The 20,950-nt window shown below is 39.8% G+C and overlaps 1 protein-coding gene across 4 annotated transcripts in view; it reads right to left on the minus strand.

Annotated features, from left to right (window-relative positions):
- Positions 1–42: 42 nt before the first annotated feature.
- The window catches only part of ANKRD27 (ankyrin repeat domain 27), a 60,409-nt gene continuing 39,501 nt past the window's right edge, over positions 43–20,950 (minus strand). For 3 of the 4 annotated variants that reach the window (XM_072117219.1, XM_072117217.1, XM_072117218.1), the window contains exons 16-29: positions 17,774–17,889; positions 17,026–17,118; positions 14,832–15,029; positions 14,087–14,146; positions 13,878–13,991; positions 13,418–13,462; positions 10,404–10,526; positions 8,765–8,962; positions 7,488–7,607; positions 7,244–7,405; positions 7,048–7,147; positions 6,796–6,865; positions 4,074–4,143; positions 43–2,798 (exon numbers count right to left, since the gene is read on the minus strand). In XM_072117219.1, coding sequence (XP_071973320.1) covers positions 2,337–2,798; positions 4,074–4,143; positions 6,796–6,865; positions 7,048–7,147; positions 7,244–7,405; positions 7,488–7,607; positions 8,765–8,962; positions 10,404–10,526; positions 13,418–13,462; positions 13,878–13,991; positions 14,087–14,146; positions 14,832–15,029; positions 17,026–17,118; positions 17,774–17,889 — 1,931 coding nt within the window. In that variant the 3' untranslated portion in view covers positions 43–2,336. The remainder of the gene's footprint in view (positions 2,799–4,073; positions 4,144–6,795; positions 6,866–7,047; positions 7,148–7,243; positions 7,406–7,487; positions 7,608–8,764; positions 8,963–10,403; positions 10,527–13,417; positions 13,463–13,877; positions 13,992–14,086; positions 14,147–14,831; positions 15,030–17,025; positions 17,119–17,773; positions 17,890–20,950) is intronic. The other variant, XM_072117220.1, reaches the window with a different exon arrangement.

A 20,950-nucleotide genomic window follows, 5' to 3' on the forward strand; every position in this document is an offset into this window, starting at 1 on the left:
GTATGATGAAGGAACAATCTATAAAACCCTTTGATTGTAGTGTTTTCAGTAGTCTTGGTATTTGTACTGCTGAGAGCACAATGGGGAAGGCCTCCAGTGTTCCCGAAATGGATGAGGTTTAGGTGTTCCTGTAATAAAGTCGTACTGTAGAGTGAAAGTTGTATCATATCAACATAGAAACTATAGGATTTCACAGATTTTTCTCCTATTATGCAACATATAACACAAACTTTATTGTAACCTTTTTATTGTGTTGAGCCTTAGGTATTTGGCACTAGTGAAAGGCACATTGAAAAAAACTTTGCATTCATAAATTATGTAGAAAAATAGATGTATGCCAGCTGTGAGTGCTCATAAGTGCAGGTGTGAATGTAACCTTAGATTTATGCAGTCTGAACAGAGTGAAATATCCGATATGCAGTCTTCAGAAACAGGGAAAATGAAGCTTGGAAATGGTTAGTGATTATTTCACTGGCAAATGGTGTTAATGCCATCAAAGACTGTTTTCACAAGGGTAACTCAATGTAGCCAAAGCCTAAAACATGTCATATATCACAATGCTGCAACCTTTGCTACAACACATGCAGCAATGATGGATTGAAGCCAACGGTAAGGGTTAAGTTAATTTTTTTTTTATAGGTTAGATGACCACGAAACACACCAACCATCCATCCACCACTATTGTTTAGATAAGACAGTGGGGGAAAAAATTTTTTCTTGTATTTGCAGATTATGTGCCATGTAGACAATTATGCTGGTTTTACAACAGGGGGTTTGATCACTTAACTTGCTACTGGTGCCTGTTTAAATGACAGGTCCAAACAGCGGTCCAGTGAGTTGGTTCAGTTGAAAGTCTATATTGAATTTCACAACCTTTGCTCTTACTTAAATGGCAGGATGGGGGGGGGGGGGTTGTGATCTTCCAATAGCTACCCATGTACTCACTACAATTAATTTGTTAGAGCTTGAGGAATAAGGTTGACGTTTTCGTCTGCTGTTATTTCTGCCTAAAGGATACATGCATCACTGTTTTATGAGCCTAAGTGGATTCAGAAGAAATGATTATAAAGGAGGACCTGTTTGTATTTCTGCTGCACTGGTAGTAGGCTTAGCACAGAAGCATGCATCTAGCCTTAGAAACAGTAATTTGTTACACAAGACATACCCATTACTAATTGTTGGGGGTAACATGTACTAGGATAGGCAACTCACAATATTTGGTTGCAGAAAAGGAAAACTGGTTGTAACATTTTGGTCATGTTCATATGACACTATCGATATGCTTTAGTGCCATAAAGTACTAAACGGGTAGAAGAGAACTAAAAATGAAGCACTTCCTGAGGTTATTGTATATTACTTGATCCTTTTCAGCAAAGCTACAGTCCTGAAAACATGATATGGTGCAACCTGACACTCTAATCTTAAAGGAGTTACTGATCTACAACTTGGCTCAGACAAATGAAGCTGCACCAAAGGTATTATGTTAGAGGTGATGTCGTTAAAGAGAATCTATCACCCCATTTTTCACAAATACAGCTAGTGAAAGGTTCCCATAGAGCCCTAGTAACTGACACCCCTAAAAATGATTTCCCTCAGATCCCCACAAAAGCAGAGTCAAACTTGCCTGATATCTATGCATCTTTAGAGCGAGGTCCTTTAGTCTCTTAAAATTAGCAAACTGTACCCCATGCATATGTCTGACCACAAAAAAAATTCACTGCACACCTTCATGGACTTCTACTCCTCTTTATGCAGGCTGTTGTGATTTCATGAGATATTCTTGGTGTAAAGTTTTCTAATGTTAGAAGGCTAAAGGACCAGCGATGATGTCACAGGACATTACAGCTGCATACAGAGAAGGAGGAGCTGCTGGATTCAGCCTGAGGAAGCCATGCCCACCTCCACTGACTAGACAGGCTTGGACACCAAAAATTATAGAGAAGGATGTTAGTTACTATGGCTCTATGGAAAGCTACCACTAGCTGTATTTGTGAATAATATTGTGACAGGCTCCCTTTAAATGCACACTTGCCATATTAGTGTATAGGTCATTCATTATTTCACACCCACCAAGTTCATCTACAGTAAGAACTTTCTGATACTTCCCTAAATTGAATGATCTTGTGCTTTGTGTGTCGTGGCAGAGTGTACATGTAGATAGACTACTCATACCAGTGCTTGGCATAGTGAAACATTCATTGGATGTGTCCACATGTAAAGCGGACAAGATTACATACATTGCAGGAGAGTTCAACATTAGTGGTGTCCTGACACCCACAATGCACAGCAGCATTGATGTCAGCTAAGCCCTATAGTTTTCAGACTAGAAGCTCTGGCTATGAGCTGACACCACTGGGTTCCTCTGGTTCAGAGCCATCACAGCAGACTGGGCTGAAAGAATCAACCAAAGACCAAGACGACTCCAGGGCCAACGTGCAAGCTATACAACAGCATTCTGGGCCCCCAGAGCAGTCCAGGTCATCCAGCTTTTGGGTATTAAATGCGTCGTTGCGGGAGAGCATGTCAGACAGCTCCTGGTTGCAAGCTTCTCTTTCCATTTCCTGGTCACAGGTTTCGGAGAGGGGAGAGCCGATATCAGACTCATTCACAGTTTCACTAATGTCACTTATGTTCTCATCAGTGTCTGTTACACAAGCAATACCAAGGCTGTGCCTCCGGACAATATATTTAGCTTTTAGCGCAGACTTTGACTCGTCTTTTACACCTTCTGTGAATTCAGCACAACTCCGGACAACATCTGGTTTTAGGTTCCCATCATCCTGTCTATTGATGGAGAGCTGAAAAAGACGAGAATGAATGAATGAATGAAGACCCAAATCCTTTTTTTCTTATGCAGCATATAAATCAGATGTTTTTGTTTTCCTCTAGAAGAGCTTATCCAAATGGCTTACACTCAAAACAGTGACACCCTAAAAACTGCTGTTAAATACCATCCAAGTGAATGGAGTAGTTATACATCTTTATCAAACTCCACAGAAGACTGATAGTTATCATTTGTTCTGGCCTTGTCTAATTAAACACTGTAATGCTCATTCCCACAGCAGCGAGTATATGCAGCAGCAGATGTATGCAGTGAGCCAGCTCTCCATAAAGAAGCACAGTTCCAAAACAGTGCGGTTAATTAAAAGTGCACTCCCCAAACCATGCCCACATGCAATGCTCCCGGCTGCCATAATGCAGACTGGTGAATGAGGTCCAACAGTGCACAAAAACATTTATGAATGAAACCGTAACAGAGGGACAGATGCTCAACAACTAGCGCATCACGACTTCCATGTATATGGGGATTTTACTCCTCATTCATTACAATGTGCTGATAGCGGGTGTTACTGGTAAGCCTTTGCTGCAATATGCAGCAAAGACTTACCGGCTATGGAGAGGGCTCGGCCCGCGAGCCCTCTCCATGCACCGGGCGCGCGCCGTACTAGTACGGCGCGCGTCGGGAAGGGGTTAAGTTGCATGCAATGAACCTTTTCAAGATCAAAGGGGTATTCTCATTTCGGCAAATAAATGGTATTGTTTGTATAATGAAAAGTTGATACAGGAAGTATATTGGAAAACTGTATAACTCCTCACGATTTTCTAGATCTCTGCTTGCGGTCATTCTGTAGAAAGCTTCTATGTTTACTTGCAGTGATCAGAAATCTGACCATGGTCACACAGGTGCACGGCTCGTTAGTATCATAGAGAGGAATCAGAGCCATGTTATATAACGAGCCGCGCACCTGTGTGACCATGGTCAGATTTCTGTCCTCTGCTTGATGTCATTCTGTTGAAAGCTTCTATTACCTGCAGAGATCTAGAAAACCGTGAGGAATTGATACATAAAGTCTACTGGAAAATTGTATAACTTTTCATTATACAAACAATAATGTTTATTTGCTTAAATGGGAATACCCCTTTAAAGAGCAGACCTCCAAATGTATTCTGTTTGGTGCAGTAATATTACAAGTGATTTTTAGAGATGACACATGACCTGGACAGCCCCCACTAGCCCAGGACCTTAATCTGGTGTAAATTGTGAAATATGGTTTTTAATAATAAATACAAACCTGATGGATTAAATCTTCATCAAAGTTGGGCATACTCTTATCTCGTCTAATTTTCTTCTCCTTTAAGCATCTGGGAGAAAAAGAAAAAAAAAAATTAGAATCTGAGAAAATAAAATCTTGTAAAAATGTGTTACATGGTAATAATAAACCCTTCCAAAATAGACTGGGAGGTCTAAACAACTCCATTCTTAAAAGGGTTTTCCCACAAAGACAAGTTCAGTGGGGGTCTCCGTACTGAGACCCGCACAGATTGCGAAAACGAGGGGTCCGACCCCTCATTTTTGCAATCTGTGGGGGGTCTCAGGAACGGGACCCCCACTGATCAGGAAGTTAGGCCCTATCCCGTGCAATACAGCATAATATATTACTTTATATACTAGATTATAAGTCTAGTTTTTCAGCACAAAAAAATGTGCTGAAAACCCAAACTCTGCTTATACTCGAGTTACAAAAAAAAATTATCAAAACTCACCTTTCCGGCGTCCCCCGCTGTTGGCTATATATACTGGGGAATGGGGGCTGGCAGGCTATATACTGGGGGCAGGTGCTGGCTATATACTATGGGGCAGGGTCAAGCAGGCTATATACTGGGGTGGCTGTGACCATTGCATTTCCCACCCTCGGCTTATACTCGAGTCAATAGGTTTTCCCCAGGTTTGTGGTAAAATTAGGGGCCTAGGCTTATACTTGAGTCGGCTTATACTCGAGTTTATACGGGTAATCCGATTTGGAAAGTATGATATATGCAGAGCTGCCAAGAAGGGCGCTCACACCAGAAACCAGCTTCAGAGGTCACCAAGTTAACCATGTTCTCAAAACAGCAGGGGCAGCCTGGTCACAATGAAGGGACTGCTCCTTGTATGATCATGAAGAGGAGTCTCCTTAACATGAGGATACGTACAGGAAAAAAAATAAAATAAATAAGAGCAGATTGTTTCCTCTTTAATATTAAGTACAGGTTTTGCATGACCTTAATGTCACTGATTTTTGTTACATAATGTGTAAAACCTAAATCCAGTCATTCTCCATAAAAGCAGATTTGGAGGGGTTTTCTTTTTACATTTACTGCATTTCTCTTGGATGAGGCCATCTGCTAGGATTGGGAGTAAGAATGAGTAGGCACTTCTCTTATTTCCATTAGGGATAATGCACAAATCCTGAGACTGCAGCACATAAATATTTTTGGAACTTAAAAACAAATAATCAATGAAAAGGAAAGAAGCGCCGGGGACCGGCAAGTCTCCCAGCGGGATGTCGGCACTGCCAGACCAATAGTATCAGTAATGGATGACTTCTAGGCACAGGCGCAGTACTTCCGGGCTTGATTAGATCGAGACGTGCGGGTGGTGCACAGCTTATTCAACCAGGTGAATACATATGAATGAAGACAACAGAAAGCGGCACTCACCCAAAAATCTTCTTTATTCAATTACTGCATAGGACAGGGAGGTGCAGCACAAGAAAGGCTTCGGCGACGGGCCGTTTCGCGCACTCCTGCGCTTCGTCTAGCCGGCTAGACGAAGCGCAGGAGTGCGCGAAACGGCCCGTCGCCGAAGCCTTTCTTGTGCTGCACCTCCCTGTCCTATGCAGTAATTGAATAAAGAAGATTTTTGGGTGAGTGCCGCTTTCTGTTGTCTTCATTCATATAAAAACAAATAATACAAACAGAAAAAAGGCCCTGTGCCAAAGCAACACTATTCTATTTTTAACGTTATAAATGTAAAAAAAAAAAAAAAAAAAAAAAAAAAAGGAAAAACTATTTTCCCATGCATTCCATTGGTTGAGGGTGTGTTTTGTGCAAAACAAGTTGCAATTTTTGGTGGTATCCATTTGGAATACCTATAATTTAGGGGAGGATGAGGGAAAAAAAAAACCTCATAATTTTGGCATGCATCATTTCATTAATAGTTTTGTGATGTTTATTGTACGGCAACAGTAAGATATGTTAGGTTATTTCGAATCATGAGCTGTAATTTTCCTTGGTACAATTACAAAGTCAGAAAAACAGCGTTTTTACGCAATTTGTTGGGGGATTTTTTTAATAAGATGCTCAGGTTAAATAAGATATAATATAAATATTTAGTAAATATTCCAATACAATGGATTACCGTATATACTCGAGTATAAGCCGACCCAAGTATAAGCCGAGGCCCCTAATTTTACCACAAAAACCTTGTAAAACCTATATATTTTTTACTCGAGTATAAGCCGAGTTTGTGTTTTCAGCACATTTTTTTGTGCTAAAAAACTAGGCTTATACTCGAGTATATAAGGTATATGGAATACAAAGGGATTATCTTTTTTTTTTCTCTTTTTTCTACCTTTGTGTTTCTCCCAGCTGGGGACTAGGAGAGCGTGGTACCCTGATCACACCTTCTGCACACTGTAATACCACAGTATTACATCCTTAACAGCTTTGTGACATACCATAATGTCACATGTCTTGAAGGCTATACTCAAAGCCCGTGTCAAAGATCTTTCTGTGTATGGATGAATCTCCAAAATCTATAAAAAAAAAATTTGGAACAGTCTGTGGATCCAAATCCTCATGACAGGTTCCCATAAATGATATGCTTATTAAACAATAAAACCAGCAAAAAAAAAAAAAGTGCAGGATGTGTATAGGATAAGCTTTTTAATCTTACTCTATAATATGCATATTCAATGTAACCTTGTGTAAATAGTCCCTATTTATACTAACCCACCCAACATTATAACTCACTTATATGAAACAACATCAGATTTTCCTTGAGTCAGAGAAGCTCCTGAACTGGTTGGACTGGAGGTGGCTGCTGAAAGTAGGGAAAAAAAGTAACATTTCAGCCATGTTTAATGTCTTGTAATAATCACATTCATAAAGATAATGAAAAAACAATAAATCATTGTTACATGTGCAGCAATGAAGACATTAAAAACAGACAAGGGTTATATAATAATGGCCCCTACAGAATTTCATGGATTAAAACACACTCACATTTTTTCCAGATCTGCCCAGGATGCTCCTCAGATGTAGCCTCCCCACTATCAGTCATCATGTGGTTGGATGCACGCAGAAGTTGACAGATTTTACTATTCTGTATTATTAAAAAAAAAAATTATAAAAAATTGTAAATTGATAATGTGCCATGACCATATAGTGAAGTTATATTATATGGCTCCCAGATACATACTTCTTTAGCAAAGTCCAGTGGGTTGTACTGACGCTTGTTCCTCACGTCGACCTGAGCTCCATACATTAAAAGAAGTTTCACTAAACCCTCATGATTCCTTCGGACAGCCTCATGGAGAGCAGTGTTCCCTTTTATATTGCTAAGGCCAACAGATGCACCACGCTGGGAAATAATAGAAGTTAGCTGATGATCATAGGGGAAATACAAGCTAGAGATTCCATCTGACACATTACACATCTTATACCTCCAGTAGGAAGGCAGTCATCTCCAGGTGGCCTGCAATGCAGGAGTATATAAGTGGTGTATTCCCATTCATATCCTTCTTGTTTTTTCCTGTGCTGAACTCCATTAGGATCTTTACCACCTGTAAAATATATGGGTTAAGTCCAGTAATGCAGAATTTAATTAAATCAATGCCTGTAGACAATTATTGTCTCTATACTGAGGTGTTGCAGTTATACGTAGCTTGGTTACCAGAAATGATCCTATTTTCTCATTTTATTCATTACCAAATCAATATGGCCAGGGTGAATGTCACCTTGAATAAGACTTTGTCTATGTAGATGGCAGCCTGTAATACTAAAGGCTCTTTACTGTAAGAGCAGTAACTCTATATACATGTTCAAGAGAGGCCTGGATGCCTTTCTGGAAAATAAAAATATCAACTATTAAACAGCAAAAGCTTATTTTTTAATCTTGATGGACCTGCATCCAATTTTCAACCTCAACTACGATCATAAATCAAAATGTTTTTTTATTTTTCACTCCCCACAATCAAATATGCAACTTTTTTTTTTTTTTTTACAAGTAAAGAGCTGTGTTTGGGCTTGTTTTCTGCATAACAAATTCCACTTCATAGTGATGGTATTGAATATTCCATCCTGTGTACTGGGAAGTGGAAAAAAAATTCTAAATGCAGTGATATTGGTGAAAAACTGTATTTACAGAGTTTTCTTGTGGGCTTGGAATTTACAGCTTTCACTATGTAATGGATGGGTTACGGCTTAGCACGTAGTAACGGATGGGTTTAATCCAGACAGCCCAGGGTCTTCGGAAGAACCGAGGCGGTCATGGCAACTGATCGCAGCTCCCCGATGACGTCATGGGGAGCGACGATCTCCAATAAGATGGCGGCCATAGATGAAATATTGGAATTCCAAGTACTATTGTGGGCTGATACGAATGTGGTAATATAGTTAATATCCCCAAGTAGAGTGTTCATGGCAATAAGCCTCCATACGCCTACAAGGCGGCCTGAATTGTCTCCTAAAAGCTAACTCTTACTTCGTGACCATACCCAACATGGACATACAGCCACAGTTGTAAAATAATCTCAAGAGAAACAGGTGCTACTATCTGTCAATTCAAAGAAGCCATAGAAACCGCTGCACGCAGGTACAGAAAAGTACAGCGAGTACATTGTGCAAATCTATGCTAGGTAAATAGTGAGCCCATGCTCTTGTATTGGAACTCTGTGTTAGCATTGATTTAGCTTCAATTATTTGTGGTTTTAAAACTCACCTCAAAATGCCCCCTGTGACAGGCCAGATGCAATGGTAGTGCCCGGTTTCCATTCTTTGCATCCACATGAGCCCCATGCTTCAGAAGCAGAGTTACTAAAATGGAGTGACCGTGTAGGGCTGCAATATGGAGAGGAGTGAATCCATCCCGACTTGTCACATTTACCCCAAGACCATTGGTGGGTATTCTGTTCAGCTTCTGCAAACACAAAGAAAAATTCATAGAAGCTGGAATAAACATACACTCACCGGCCACTTTATTAGATACACCATGCTAGTAACGGGTTGGACCCCCTTTTGCCTTCAGAACTGCCCCAATTCCTCGTGGCATAGATTCAACAAGGTGCTGGAAGCATCCTCAGAGCTTTTGGTCCATATTGACATGATGGCATCACACAGTTGCCGCAGATTTGTCGGCTGCACATCCATGATGCGAATCTCCCGTTCCACCACATCCCAAAGATGCTCTATTGGATTGAGATCTGGTGACTGTGGAGGCCATTTGAGTACAGTGAACTCATTGTCATGTTCAAGAAACCAGTCTGAGATGATTCCAGCTTTATGACATGGCGCATTATCCTGCTGAAAGTAGCCATCAGATGTTGGGTACATTGTGGTCATAAAGGGATGGACATGGTCAGCAACAATACTCAGGTAGGCTGTGGCGTTGCAACAATGCTCAATAGGTACCAGGGGGCCCAAAGAGTGCCATAAAAATATTCCCCACACCATGACACCACCACCACCAGCCTGAACCGTTGATACAAGGCAGGATGGATCCATGCTTTCATGTTGTTGACGCCAATTTCTGACCCTACCATCCAAATGTCGCAGCAGAAATCGAGACTCATCAGACCAGGCAACGTTTTTCCAATCTTCTACTGTCCAATTTTGATGAGCTTGTGCAAATTGTAGCCTCAGTTTCCTGTTCTTAGCTGAAAGGAGTGGCACCCGGTGTGGTCTTCTGCTGCTGTAGCCCATCTGCCTCAAAGTTCGACGTACTGTGCGTTCAGAGATGCTCTTCTGCCTACCTTGGTTGTAACGGGTGGCGATTTGAGTCACTGTTGCCTTTCTATCAGCTCGAACCAGTCTGCCCATTCTCCTCTGACCTCTGGCATCAACAAGGCATTTCTGCCCACAGAACTGCCGCTCACTGGATGTTTTTTCCTTTTCGGACCATTCTCTGTAAACCCTAGAGACGGTTGTGCGTGAAAATCCCAGTAGATCAGCAGTTTCTGAAATACTCAGACCAGCCCTTCTGGCACCAACAACCATGCCACGTTCAAAGGCACTCAAATCTCTTTTCTTCCCCATACTGATGCTCGGTTTGAACTGTAGGAGATTGTCTTGACCATGTCTACATGCCTAAATGCACGGAGTTGCCGCCATGTGATTGGCTGATTAGAAATTAAGTGTTAACGAGCAGTTGGACAGGTGTACCTAATAAAGTGGACGGTGAGTGTATATTTCAATAATAAAATGTGGGAGTAAGCCTTTTTTAAAAAACACCATGGTGACAAGCTAATGCCGGTGCATAGAAATGTTAACGTGGTGACAGGGATCATGCTCCCTGCAGAAACCCTCGAGGAAGGAGCAAGTTACCTCCATATAGAAAGAGGGTTTCTGTATAAAGAACTGACCTTCTGAACAGGACCACATGTGCGACACTGGCACAGAGGGTGACAAAAATCCTTCTTCCCAACCAAAGAGTCTTCAACGTCATCATCATAATCATCCTCCACCCACTCCAAGAGGTAACGGACCTGAAGGGACAGATTGTAAACCATGAAGTCCACAGGTACTAAGGACCAAATGTTTCTGTGATATCTAGATAACTGGAGTGGAAGCATACATATTACAATAGACAGCAACTGCTCTAGAACCGCATAACTACCAAAGTCATATGCCTGTTTCACTGACCACAGTCATTTTTTTCCAGGTTTATAGAAGTCCTTGTAATCCCATAAAGCAAGTGTCTTCCACTCTTACCTTGGGGGGGACCCCCAGCTTTTAGACATCCTGTGAATATGCTGTAAATGCCATTTACATGAAGAATCTAAAAGTTAGAAACTCCTCATTCATATTTTTATCTGCTTTTATGCTTACATTCCCCAGAATCTGTAAAGCAGTATGGAATGAGATGGCATTATATAGATATCATAATATAAAATAATGTTGTATAATATAATATTTTATTATTACATGTTCTTATTCACAGGGTAGACTATAACAATCTCATTGTTAGGTTAAACCCACTGTAAGCCTCACCAATTACGAGAACAAGGGTTCCTGTTTTTTATTTTTATAAATGGTAAAAAGTAATTTTTATTGACTGCTCAGCAATGAACAAAGCATCAGAAGAATCACTGAGCACAGGTTTCCAACAGCCCTGAGCTTGTCAAGTAATCCTGCACTTTTCCATGCATTTTACCTGCAGATGGCAATACACTTTACAACATTTTTCAATATAAAAGGTTTGTAGATATTTGAAATTACTTTCCTACACATCTGTTCCTTTCTGATGAACTCTGTACACTCATTACCCTACAGGCTTATCCTCTCCCTAGCCTGAAAAGCATGATAAACCTGAAATATCCTAAATTCTCCCACATTTTGTATCATGGGCATGATACTCAGGTAACCTAAGGAGCTCCTTCCTTCCTTGTCTACCATCTGAAACGCATATCTTATATCCATTCCCTCCCAATATCTGGAATTGACAATCGTTCCGGTAGATTATATTCATTCCTAAGTGGCGTAAAGTGATGTTCGTCTTGGGCACCTAAATTTTTTTTAATGTGTTTCAACAATGTGCAGATGTGCAACTTATTGAATATAGGCTGTGATAATTCCCCTCTCTCCAACAATTCCAGCATCAATCTAACATTCTCTACAGACTGCTTCAATCATGCTTAGTGGTTAGCATTACAGCTTTGAACCCAGGTCCCCAGCGCTGCAAGTCCCAGGGTTAAAGTCTGCAATGAGTTTGTATGTTCTCTGTGTTTGCGTGGATTTCCTTCTTCCCACACTCCAAAACATACTGGTAGGTTGATTAAATTGTGAACCCCATTGGGGACAGGGACTGATTTGGCAAGCTCTGTGCAGAGTTGCGTAATCTGTGTGCGCTATATAAATAAAAGAATTATGAGCATTTAAGAAATAATGGTATATTTTCTCCTCGTAATCAGAAATCCCATTTGTGGCATTTGGTAATACCCAAAAAAAAAATAAAAAAATTGGGAATTCTGAGCCCACCTTCCTCAGTCGGGTTATACAGATATTTTAAATTTAATCTGGCCAGTTTCCCTCTCCATATCAAATCTTTTAGAACCCCTTCTATACTGTTGAAAACTGTCAAATCAGGCAGATGCGGAGTGAATATAGCAGCTGTAGCAAAACCACCATCTTTACAAGACTCACCCTATCAAATGGCATGCAATTCTAACCATGACCCTAAGGTTTCTTTCTCTTCAGGTTTGTTCTTAAAAAGAATCGGTCATCAAGGAAAACACAATAAAAACTTTGTGACTTTGTTTAGCAGTGTAGCGCAGGTGTACCAGCTTAAATCTGCCTCCCCCAGCCATTAAAATCTTCCCCAAACTTGTTCTGCCTTTGTCTATGTTGGCCCTGCCAACTGGTATGCGACCCTGCCCATGCATGAAATGGTGAGAAAACCTGCAGTTTCCCTCGCCATGCTCACTGCTAAATGCACCATGCAGTGAGAGGGACCACATTCTGGTGCAGACAGAAGACTTCCCGTCTGCTCAGGCTGAGATTTAAAGACACCGTGCTGTCAAAAAGAAGGCGGCATGGTTCAATGGCAACCAAGAGCAAACATGACTCTTCTCTTCAGAAGCTGACTCTATACTCATTTGCTTATCAGAAAACACCTGCAATTAAGGTACAGTGCCTCAGTGGCAGATAATTTCAGGTGCTGGAGTTAACCCTTTACCAGAACGTATTACTGGGGCAAAATTCTGGTGACTGGTCTTCTTTAAGTTGAGTTTGTATGAAAATCAGCAAATTCTTAGTTTCCTTTTCCCTGTATAATTGTAACTCCAGAATTTGAAAATCCAATTGTCAAAGTTTAGGGCTGTCATGAAAATTAAGATTAACAATAAAATCTTAGCCCCAGACTGCAATGATCAGCTGTCTGCATTCTGTTCTTAACCACATAGAATTTAATCAGAGGTCACATAGGGTAGAACGGTCCACTGTAACTAGCAGTCGTGTAAATTGGGTGTCAGACTGCACGTTCATGAGGAATACCACCGTCTGTGGCCATTATGTTTCTTTCATTCTTCATTTTAAAGAAACATTTCTCTGTTATTCCAGCTTTACTTTGGCTGGTGGGTGAAGACTTCGAAGCTCTATGCAGAGGGGAGCAGTGTGATCTGACACCATAGGGACCTTAATTTTTTGTCTTGCTACTAAGTAAGTTCAGCTGGTTTTAGATTGCAACTGAGGTTATTAGTGATAGGTAGCGTGAGAATAGCCAAGAATGGAGAAAGAGCAACCTTTCTCTGATCTGTCTTATTAATTTTTTTATATTTTCTTGTCAGTGCCTATTAATTGGTGGGGGCAACTCCGGTAGGTTTCCTTTAAGCAAATATAAGAACATAATCAACAGTTAGAGATTTCTTAAGTGTCATACCATTTCCAGGTCACCATCAGAGACAGCTCGTAATAGTTTCTCCACCTGAGAATTAAACCACACATTTAATATGGTAAAACATCCTTTCACTGCACCACTAAAAGCATTGTGTGGCTCTGACCTGAAAGAAAGTCACCAATTACAGCTGCTATTGGTAAATTCTTACTGTCCTAGATCATTGTTTCTTCCAGGATAAGGAGAACTGGGGGAGTCAATGGCCGCTTATCTGATCTCTACTGCAAATATGTACATGAACTTCCAGTAGAAACATGATTGGGGCCTTTGGCCAGCCACCTATGGTCACAGCTGAACCTCTTATAATCCTGCACTTGTACCAAGCGATTTGATCAAATTGTGTGGCAACATTATAGCTACTGGTGTTCCTGATTATGCAATTGAGGAGTTAGGATTATTCAGTTTGTATTGTGTGGTCATAAACTGTACTGAATGAGACATTTACATCTTTATACTTGCTTTTGACGTCATCATGCCTGGTGGACGGGGAGGAGAGGCTGGACTCTGAGGAGTCTTGGCTAATGGTGTCCGCAGATCGAGGAGAAGACTGGCTGAGGGACTGCACAAAGACCCACAGAACGAAAGAAAGAGGCAAAATTAATAGGAATAAAGTGGAATTCCTATTTGCTTTATTGCTCTGTAATCACAGGTTACCTCTGAATTACTTGGTCTCCCCGTGTCCTCCACTTGTGCAGATTCCATGATGGACAGAATCTAGGAGCAAACCATTTTTTTTAAATTTATGTTGCACGACTTCCTATGGGATTTATGTTGTAAACTTTTTTTTTTGCACTAATAACATTGGGGATCATCATCTTAATTCCAAATCCATGAAAAGATAGAAAATAAACAACTGCCCAGGGATGTAAGAAAGAGGGATCACGTCAACAGTATTAATGGTAAATCAGCTATACAAAAATGGTTTTCCAAGACACTCCTAATAGCAGCAATACTGGGAAAACCCATGCATGTGGATAAAATGATGGTTGTAACATAGATAAAACATGGAAATTCGAAAAAAGGGCACAGCATTGGCGTACAATTTGTTCCGCCAAAATGCCAGCCATGCATGTAACCACCGGCTTTTATTCAACAACTTTGTACAGCTTGTGATTTAATCAAGCACAGGTTTCCCATTTCTATGAGTGAAAGGAAACTTTCTTACCCCCATCTTGAAGCTAAAACCAATAAAGATTTTTACATTTGTCTTCAGTCAAAGCGATCTTTTGTGAGGTAAAATGTTAGCAGCCAATAACTGTAGACTTTCATGATAGCTTGATATAATGCATTAGTGAAAGTAAAATTGGTGCATCTAAAAGTTAAAGTAGACTTCAGCAAAAAAAAAAAAAAAAAAAAAAAATCCCATGAAAAGATAGAAGACTGCAGCATCCATAACTACCTTGGAGTTCAGAGCGCACTGCAGCGGGGTCTCCTTCCTCTTGTTTAATATGTTAGTGTTGGCTCCATTCTGTAGCAGCACTTCAATGATCCCCTGATACCCCCAGCGGGCAGCGATGTGCAGTGCTGTGTCACCCTTCTCATTACCACAATCCATTTTACAAGAGTTTACATCGTAGTAGACTAAAGCCTTCACACACTGGAAGAACAGAAATTATTAATACAAATTGGTAAAACAGACAAATTCACTAAAATACTTGATTTACACATCAACCTTCTCCCAAGTAATACCATCCCAGTTATCTTCTCCACACACAGTTAGTTAATCTGCCCAATTATTCCTTGATTGAGTCTTACTGTATTATATCGACTACTCAGAACCCTAGAGTAGGAGGAGTTCTAACCCCAAAACGGAGCTGGAAAACCGGTGCAAGTGGGCAACAAATAAAATTTGTAATGGTTTAGAATTTACTTTTGTTAGTATTTTTGCAACGCCTTAGAAAGGTCAGTAATGTCAAGTATGGCACTCCCTCTAGTTAACGTGTTTCTTTTTTAATTTTTGCATTTCCTATTTTTGCTTATGTAAGAGCTATGTAAGGTGTAATTTTTTTTGCAAGACACAATAACTTTTTCATTGCCAACATTGATGTGAAAAAGTGGCGTTATGATATTTTACAGGGTTCACAACTTTTATACCTACATAAATCAGGACTCTTGGGATACAGAAATAACGAAGGCTGCTGTCACACATTGCGCTGTTGGACTGTTTTAAACTAACTGAAAACACATCCATAAGCAAGGAAGAAAAGCAGGGGGGATAAAAGGTCTTAGAAAAGAAAGCTGGTAGTAAGCATTAAAAGAAAAATCGGTAGGCTACTCACATGGACACTAGATAAGAGACCCTACTACAACCCCCGCCCCCCACCTCTCCTTTATGACCAAATCTATCCCAGTTATGTATTCCTGTATCTGAGATGAGTCAACAGATATGAGCGCTCAAAAAATGAAAGTGTGTTATGCGACTGAACAGCATCAGATGTCATAGAAATTGTTGGCTTTTTGTATTGTTTATACTGAGACAATGTACTGTTAATTTGTCTTGCTGTGACATCTGTGGATACAGATGTCTCCTGCACAGAATCTTGAGGTACAAGTTATCCCCTATTCCCCTTTCAGTACCTCCATCCCAGTATGTAATTCTACATAAGTTCTGTCTCTCTCTGCACCTCATCCTGCTCGCATCCCCCACATTGTCCCCTTACTGTGCAAATAAGCCATTAAGCCTTCATGCTCACACAGCACAGGATATAGTCTTCATGTAACTTACTTATGATTTCTACCACTTATTACATGTTCCCTGCTCCTCCATGTGATGGAAGCTGCCAGGCTGGTCACCATATACATCATGTAAGTGCACTGTGCAGTGTTCAGTGGATTTACTTATGGGAAACTAAATAGATTTAACCCAAAATTACTTTAACAGAGAACACAAGGCGTCATGGGATATGTGGGAAAGCTAGCTAGCCTCAGCCCAAGGGCATAGACTGACAGGTATTAGTCTCTGCCCACTTTGCCTGTGGTGAGAAAGATTTTTGTGAAACACTTTTAGAACAGAAAATGCAATAACTTTGGAAAGAATTAAGACGAGTAACACAAAGAAGGCATCATTCGGTTTGTTTTTAAAGGGGGAAATGACATATAATAATTTGGCAAAATCATAAAACGTACCGTTACGCTTTAAATCGATTCATGGAAGCACACCCACATCCCTGTTTTTTTTTTTTTTTACAATTTACCATTATCATCTGCACTATTGGTTTTAACAAATAGTGGCACTTAAGTTGACAAACATAAGCAGTGGGTGTTCTCACTGAGGTTCAGCATAAACAGAGTTATTCCCCCAATAAATCTAAAATGAAGCACCTTGCTTCATTAGTTAACACCTTATGGTTTTTTGCAGCACACATACAAATCTAGACACAAAGCATGCTACCTATAGGTTACAGCAGAGAAACACAATTATGGCATACATATGTATATATTTCTAGCCAATTAGTGCTTGCAATGTAGTTTGTGATTTGAGTTTTGCAATGACACGTAATGCATTTAGGTAGAAAATATTACTATTGCTTTACTGTCCCACATGAATAAATTTACCCAATGAGCATATGCAGCTATAGCCATATTGTACTTACATCTTCATGTCCATAAGTGCAAGCCAGGTGTAGAGGGGTGTTGCCATTATTATCTTGTATGTCCCGGCTTGATTTATAATGCAACAAGAGAAGCTTTAGGAAAAAAAACAAAGTTGATATTTCTGGCTCATAATAAAACGAGGCTGTGCAGCGAACAACATAGAAAATTTCTTGAGACTAGTGTGCCAATCTTAAAGGGGTTTTTCAAGAATCTTGGAATATATGACACCACTTAAGAGAGATTGTTACTTCCCATGACCACTAGCACTTTTGGCCAAGCTGTCAGTGTTGAGGATTGGAAGACTGGCACAATCATGAATAGCAGAAATACTCTGGGAGGGGATTTATAAATGTGTTGCCGGCTCCTAACAGTGCAGAATTCGACTTTAGTCTTGCTGGGATATACTAGTCATTATGATTATGTTCTACTTTGAATCTGATTTCAGATGGTCTCAACTCTGCGTCCTCCTCATCTTTTTGGCACTCTGAGACCACTCCAACAGTGTCAAACAACTAGAGAAAGAGGACAATGATCTAGAAGCCTTGGCCAGACAGCAAGTTAAGTCAGATGTCTGGCCAAAGTGGCTTCATGAATTTCCCCCACCAATGTATTTTTTGCGTCTTTGGCAATTCTAGGCAATGACCCGTCTTCTGAAGGAATAGGTATTTTAGGAATAGGTTACGGATTTATTGGGGGAGCACAGGGTTGCTTGCACTCAATATCACAAGTTGCCCATCATCAACTCACCGCTATCTTCTGATGACCTTTCTGGCAGGCAAGATGAAGTGGGGTAAAGCCATGGTAATCAGTGGCATTCACTGCTGCTCCTTTAGAGATCAACAGGTCAATAAACTGAGACTGCCCTATGTAAATAAATAATAATCCAATTAAAATTATAGCCATGGAAGTGGGTATCATAGGGTTCAGTTCCACAACTTTTTATAGAGAACGTTACACTGTGGACATGGTTAAAAAACACACATATAATCATGTGGTGACTATGGTGCCTGCCGAGGGGTGGGATTTTTAGTACAATACAGTTTTATTTATCCAATGGGAAGTACAGAACAACTCTTAAAGGGGTATTCCGGGAATATGAACGTCACACAAAAACCCTTAATGATATAAATAAATGAATACAACAATACTCAATGTCATTAGTCACAAAACGGAGCTAAAATAATATGATTTTATGATTTACAAAATGTATGGCCTCTCTAAAGTAGGTGGAGTTATCACTAAGATGGCCGCCACTGGAAACTACAAGTTCCATGATCCTTTAGTTCTCAGTAACTCCTCCTACCACTTATGCTCTGCTAACAGTGATGATGTAACAGGTTTTCTTGCTCTGTTACCATAGTAATGATGTGTAACTGCCATCACCACAACACTGATCATACTGGATGCACTGCAACCAACCGACTACAGCCAAACGTAGTGGTGATCACATGACCCTGCCCAGGCAGGTACAGGACATGTGATGTGGACATGTGACCAGCGGCCATGTTCTTTGCTGCGACGGACCGCGCGGAGGAAATTAACAGACTGATTAAAGGGCCAGTAGCATTTTAATTCTTCATTACAGTCTATGTCATCAGCATTTTCTGCTAAGGGGAGCAACATTTTAAATAACAACTAATTACACATTAGCTTATATTTTGAGTGCCCACCTGTATATGAATTATGCTGATTCCTGGAATGCCCCTTTAAATTATTACTACAGCCGAATACAAAAAAAAAAAAATCAGTTATATAGAATTTAATTGTATAATTTAATTTTATTTAAATAGGACTATTCACTATTTTTAAAAATTTCAATATTAAAATATTATGTCCCAAACTTGCAAAGGATATATGAACCCATCTGGCGGTGTACACTGCATATCTGAGAGATATACACCAAAATGCTTCCCAACCATGATGATTCTATGTAGTTTTACCATATATGTGAACACAACTCAACACACACTTATTCCATATTCTCAAATACACTCTACACATGCATCCACATCACCTATCCATAGCATAGTAGTGAAAATAACTGGATGCACATAACAGCTGCTGTTTGTTACTACACTTCTAGAAATGAAGATAAACTGGTTCAAAGTAGCCAAACGCATGCGGTTTTAAATGGACAGAAAACACTTGCTTTAAGGCGGTACAAAGACGTGTTGTGTGGCAGCATCCTTAGGGAGCGTTCAGATGTTGCGTTTTGGTTGCGTTTGAAATGCATTAGAGCAGCTGATGAGAGTTTATTTGCCTAATTACATTACTGTTTGCTTTACTGTAACACATGTTAACAAAATGAACATGTTAATGTTTTGTAAATGTTAACAGTGATGTAATTAGGCAAATCACCTCTCATCATCTGTTGTAATGCATTTCAAACGCAATGAAAATGTAGGTCAAAACGCAACGTGTGAACGCGCCCTTACTGAGTAGCAAGAGCAATTGCTAAACAGAGACTCTTGGTTTTGTTCTTCTAATATTGATGCAAAGTACTAAGCAGGATACGGAGTGCGGTCACAAGTCATGTTTAACGCATGCGTTTAAAAATGAATTGCAATAGCTGAAGAGTGATTTGCCTAATTAAACAGCAGTTAACACATGTGTTTACAAAGTGCAACCATTAATGCGTTGTTAACACATGTGTTAACATAGCGGTTAACACATGTGTTCATTAACACAATGTTAACACATGCATTAACACAGGTGTTAACATTTGCGTTTTGTAAACGCAAATGTTAACAGCTGTTTAATTAGGCAAATCACACTTCAGCTATTCCAATGCCTTTTTAAACACATGCATTAAATGGGACGTGTGATCGCACCCATGGATGTAAGACTTCTTGGACACTGCAACATGGACACCATACATGCTTTGGCAGGAAGAAGAAATGATAATCACAGACAAACAAAATAATGGTAGATGGAATAATGTGATTTATTAGCTATTATTACTGGAGTAATAGAGCAGGCCCTTCTGTGAGATGATCACCTTGGAAACCACTGGGAGCAGGAGAGGGAGGGGCTATAACTGACATCTCTGTGAAGATAAGTAAAAGGTCAGGAAGACAGGTTCTCATACCAAAGGCTCATGGGACTTGTAGTACTGTGTGTCGGCCATCTTGGATATGACTCCACCTACTTAACAAACCCTATAAAGGTTTTCAGAACATAAAAACAAACTAAGTAACCTTTATTTTGTGATTGTTGACACTGTGTATTATTGTAGTAACATATTTATAGCATTATTGTTTTTTTTAGCAGAGGTTCATATTCCTGGAATACCCCTTTAAGCTATGTTCACGCGACACAGTGAGGCAAACTGCACTACATTTGATAAATTTGGGCCATTGGTGCAGAGTGCACCACATTATTAATTACTGCTCCACTCTATCATGCTTAGACCGAGTATACCATTTTTTTTAAAAATTTCAATCAAGTTGATTTTTTTTTTTCAATTGATTATGTGTTATTATATGGTAGTAGCCAACTAGTGGAGCCAGCTGAGCGTTGCTGGTCCCGGATCCGCAAGGAGCATATAGTATATGGACAGTGTATATAGTATATGTAGATACATGGAATATATGGATGTAGAGATATATACAGTATATAAATAGGATTAGAGATATACACAGTATATGGATAGGGGATATCTCTATTCCCTATCTATATACTGTATATATATCTACATGTCCTATCCATATACTACATATATACAGCATGTGGATAGTGTATATACAATATATGGGTAGGGTGTAGATATATACAGTATAGAGATAGGATTAGAGATATATGCAGTATGGATAGGGAAAAAAAATATATACAGTACATGGACAGTGTATATAGATATGTACTATATGTTCATACACTTTATTTATTCATATCCTAAATCCATGTACAGTACACATCTTGACACTA

Source organism: Engystomops pustulosus, chromosome 7 (genome assembly GCF_040894005.1).
Source record: "Engystomops pustulosus chromosome 7, aEngPut4.maternal, whole genome shotgun sequence".
In the NCBI taxonomy this organism is placed as follows: domain Eukaryota; kingdom Metazoa; phylum Chordata; class Amphibia; order Anura; family Leptodactylidae; genus Engystomops; species Engystomops pustulosus.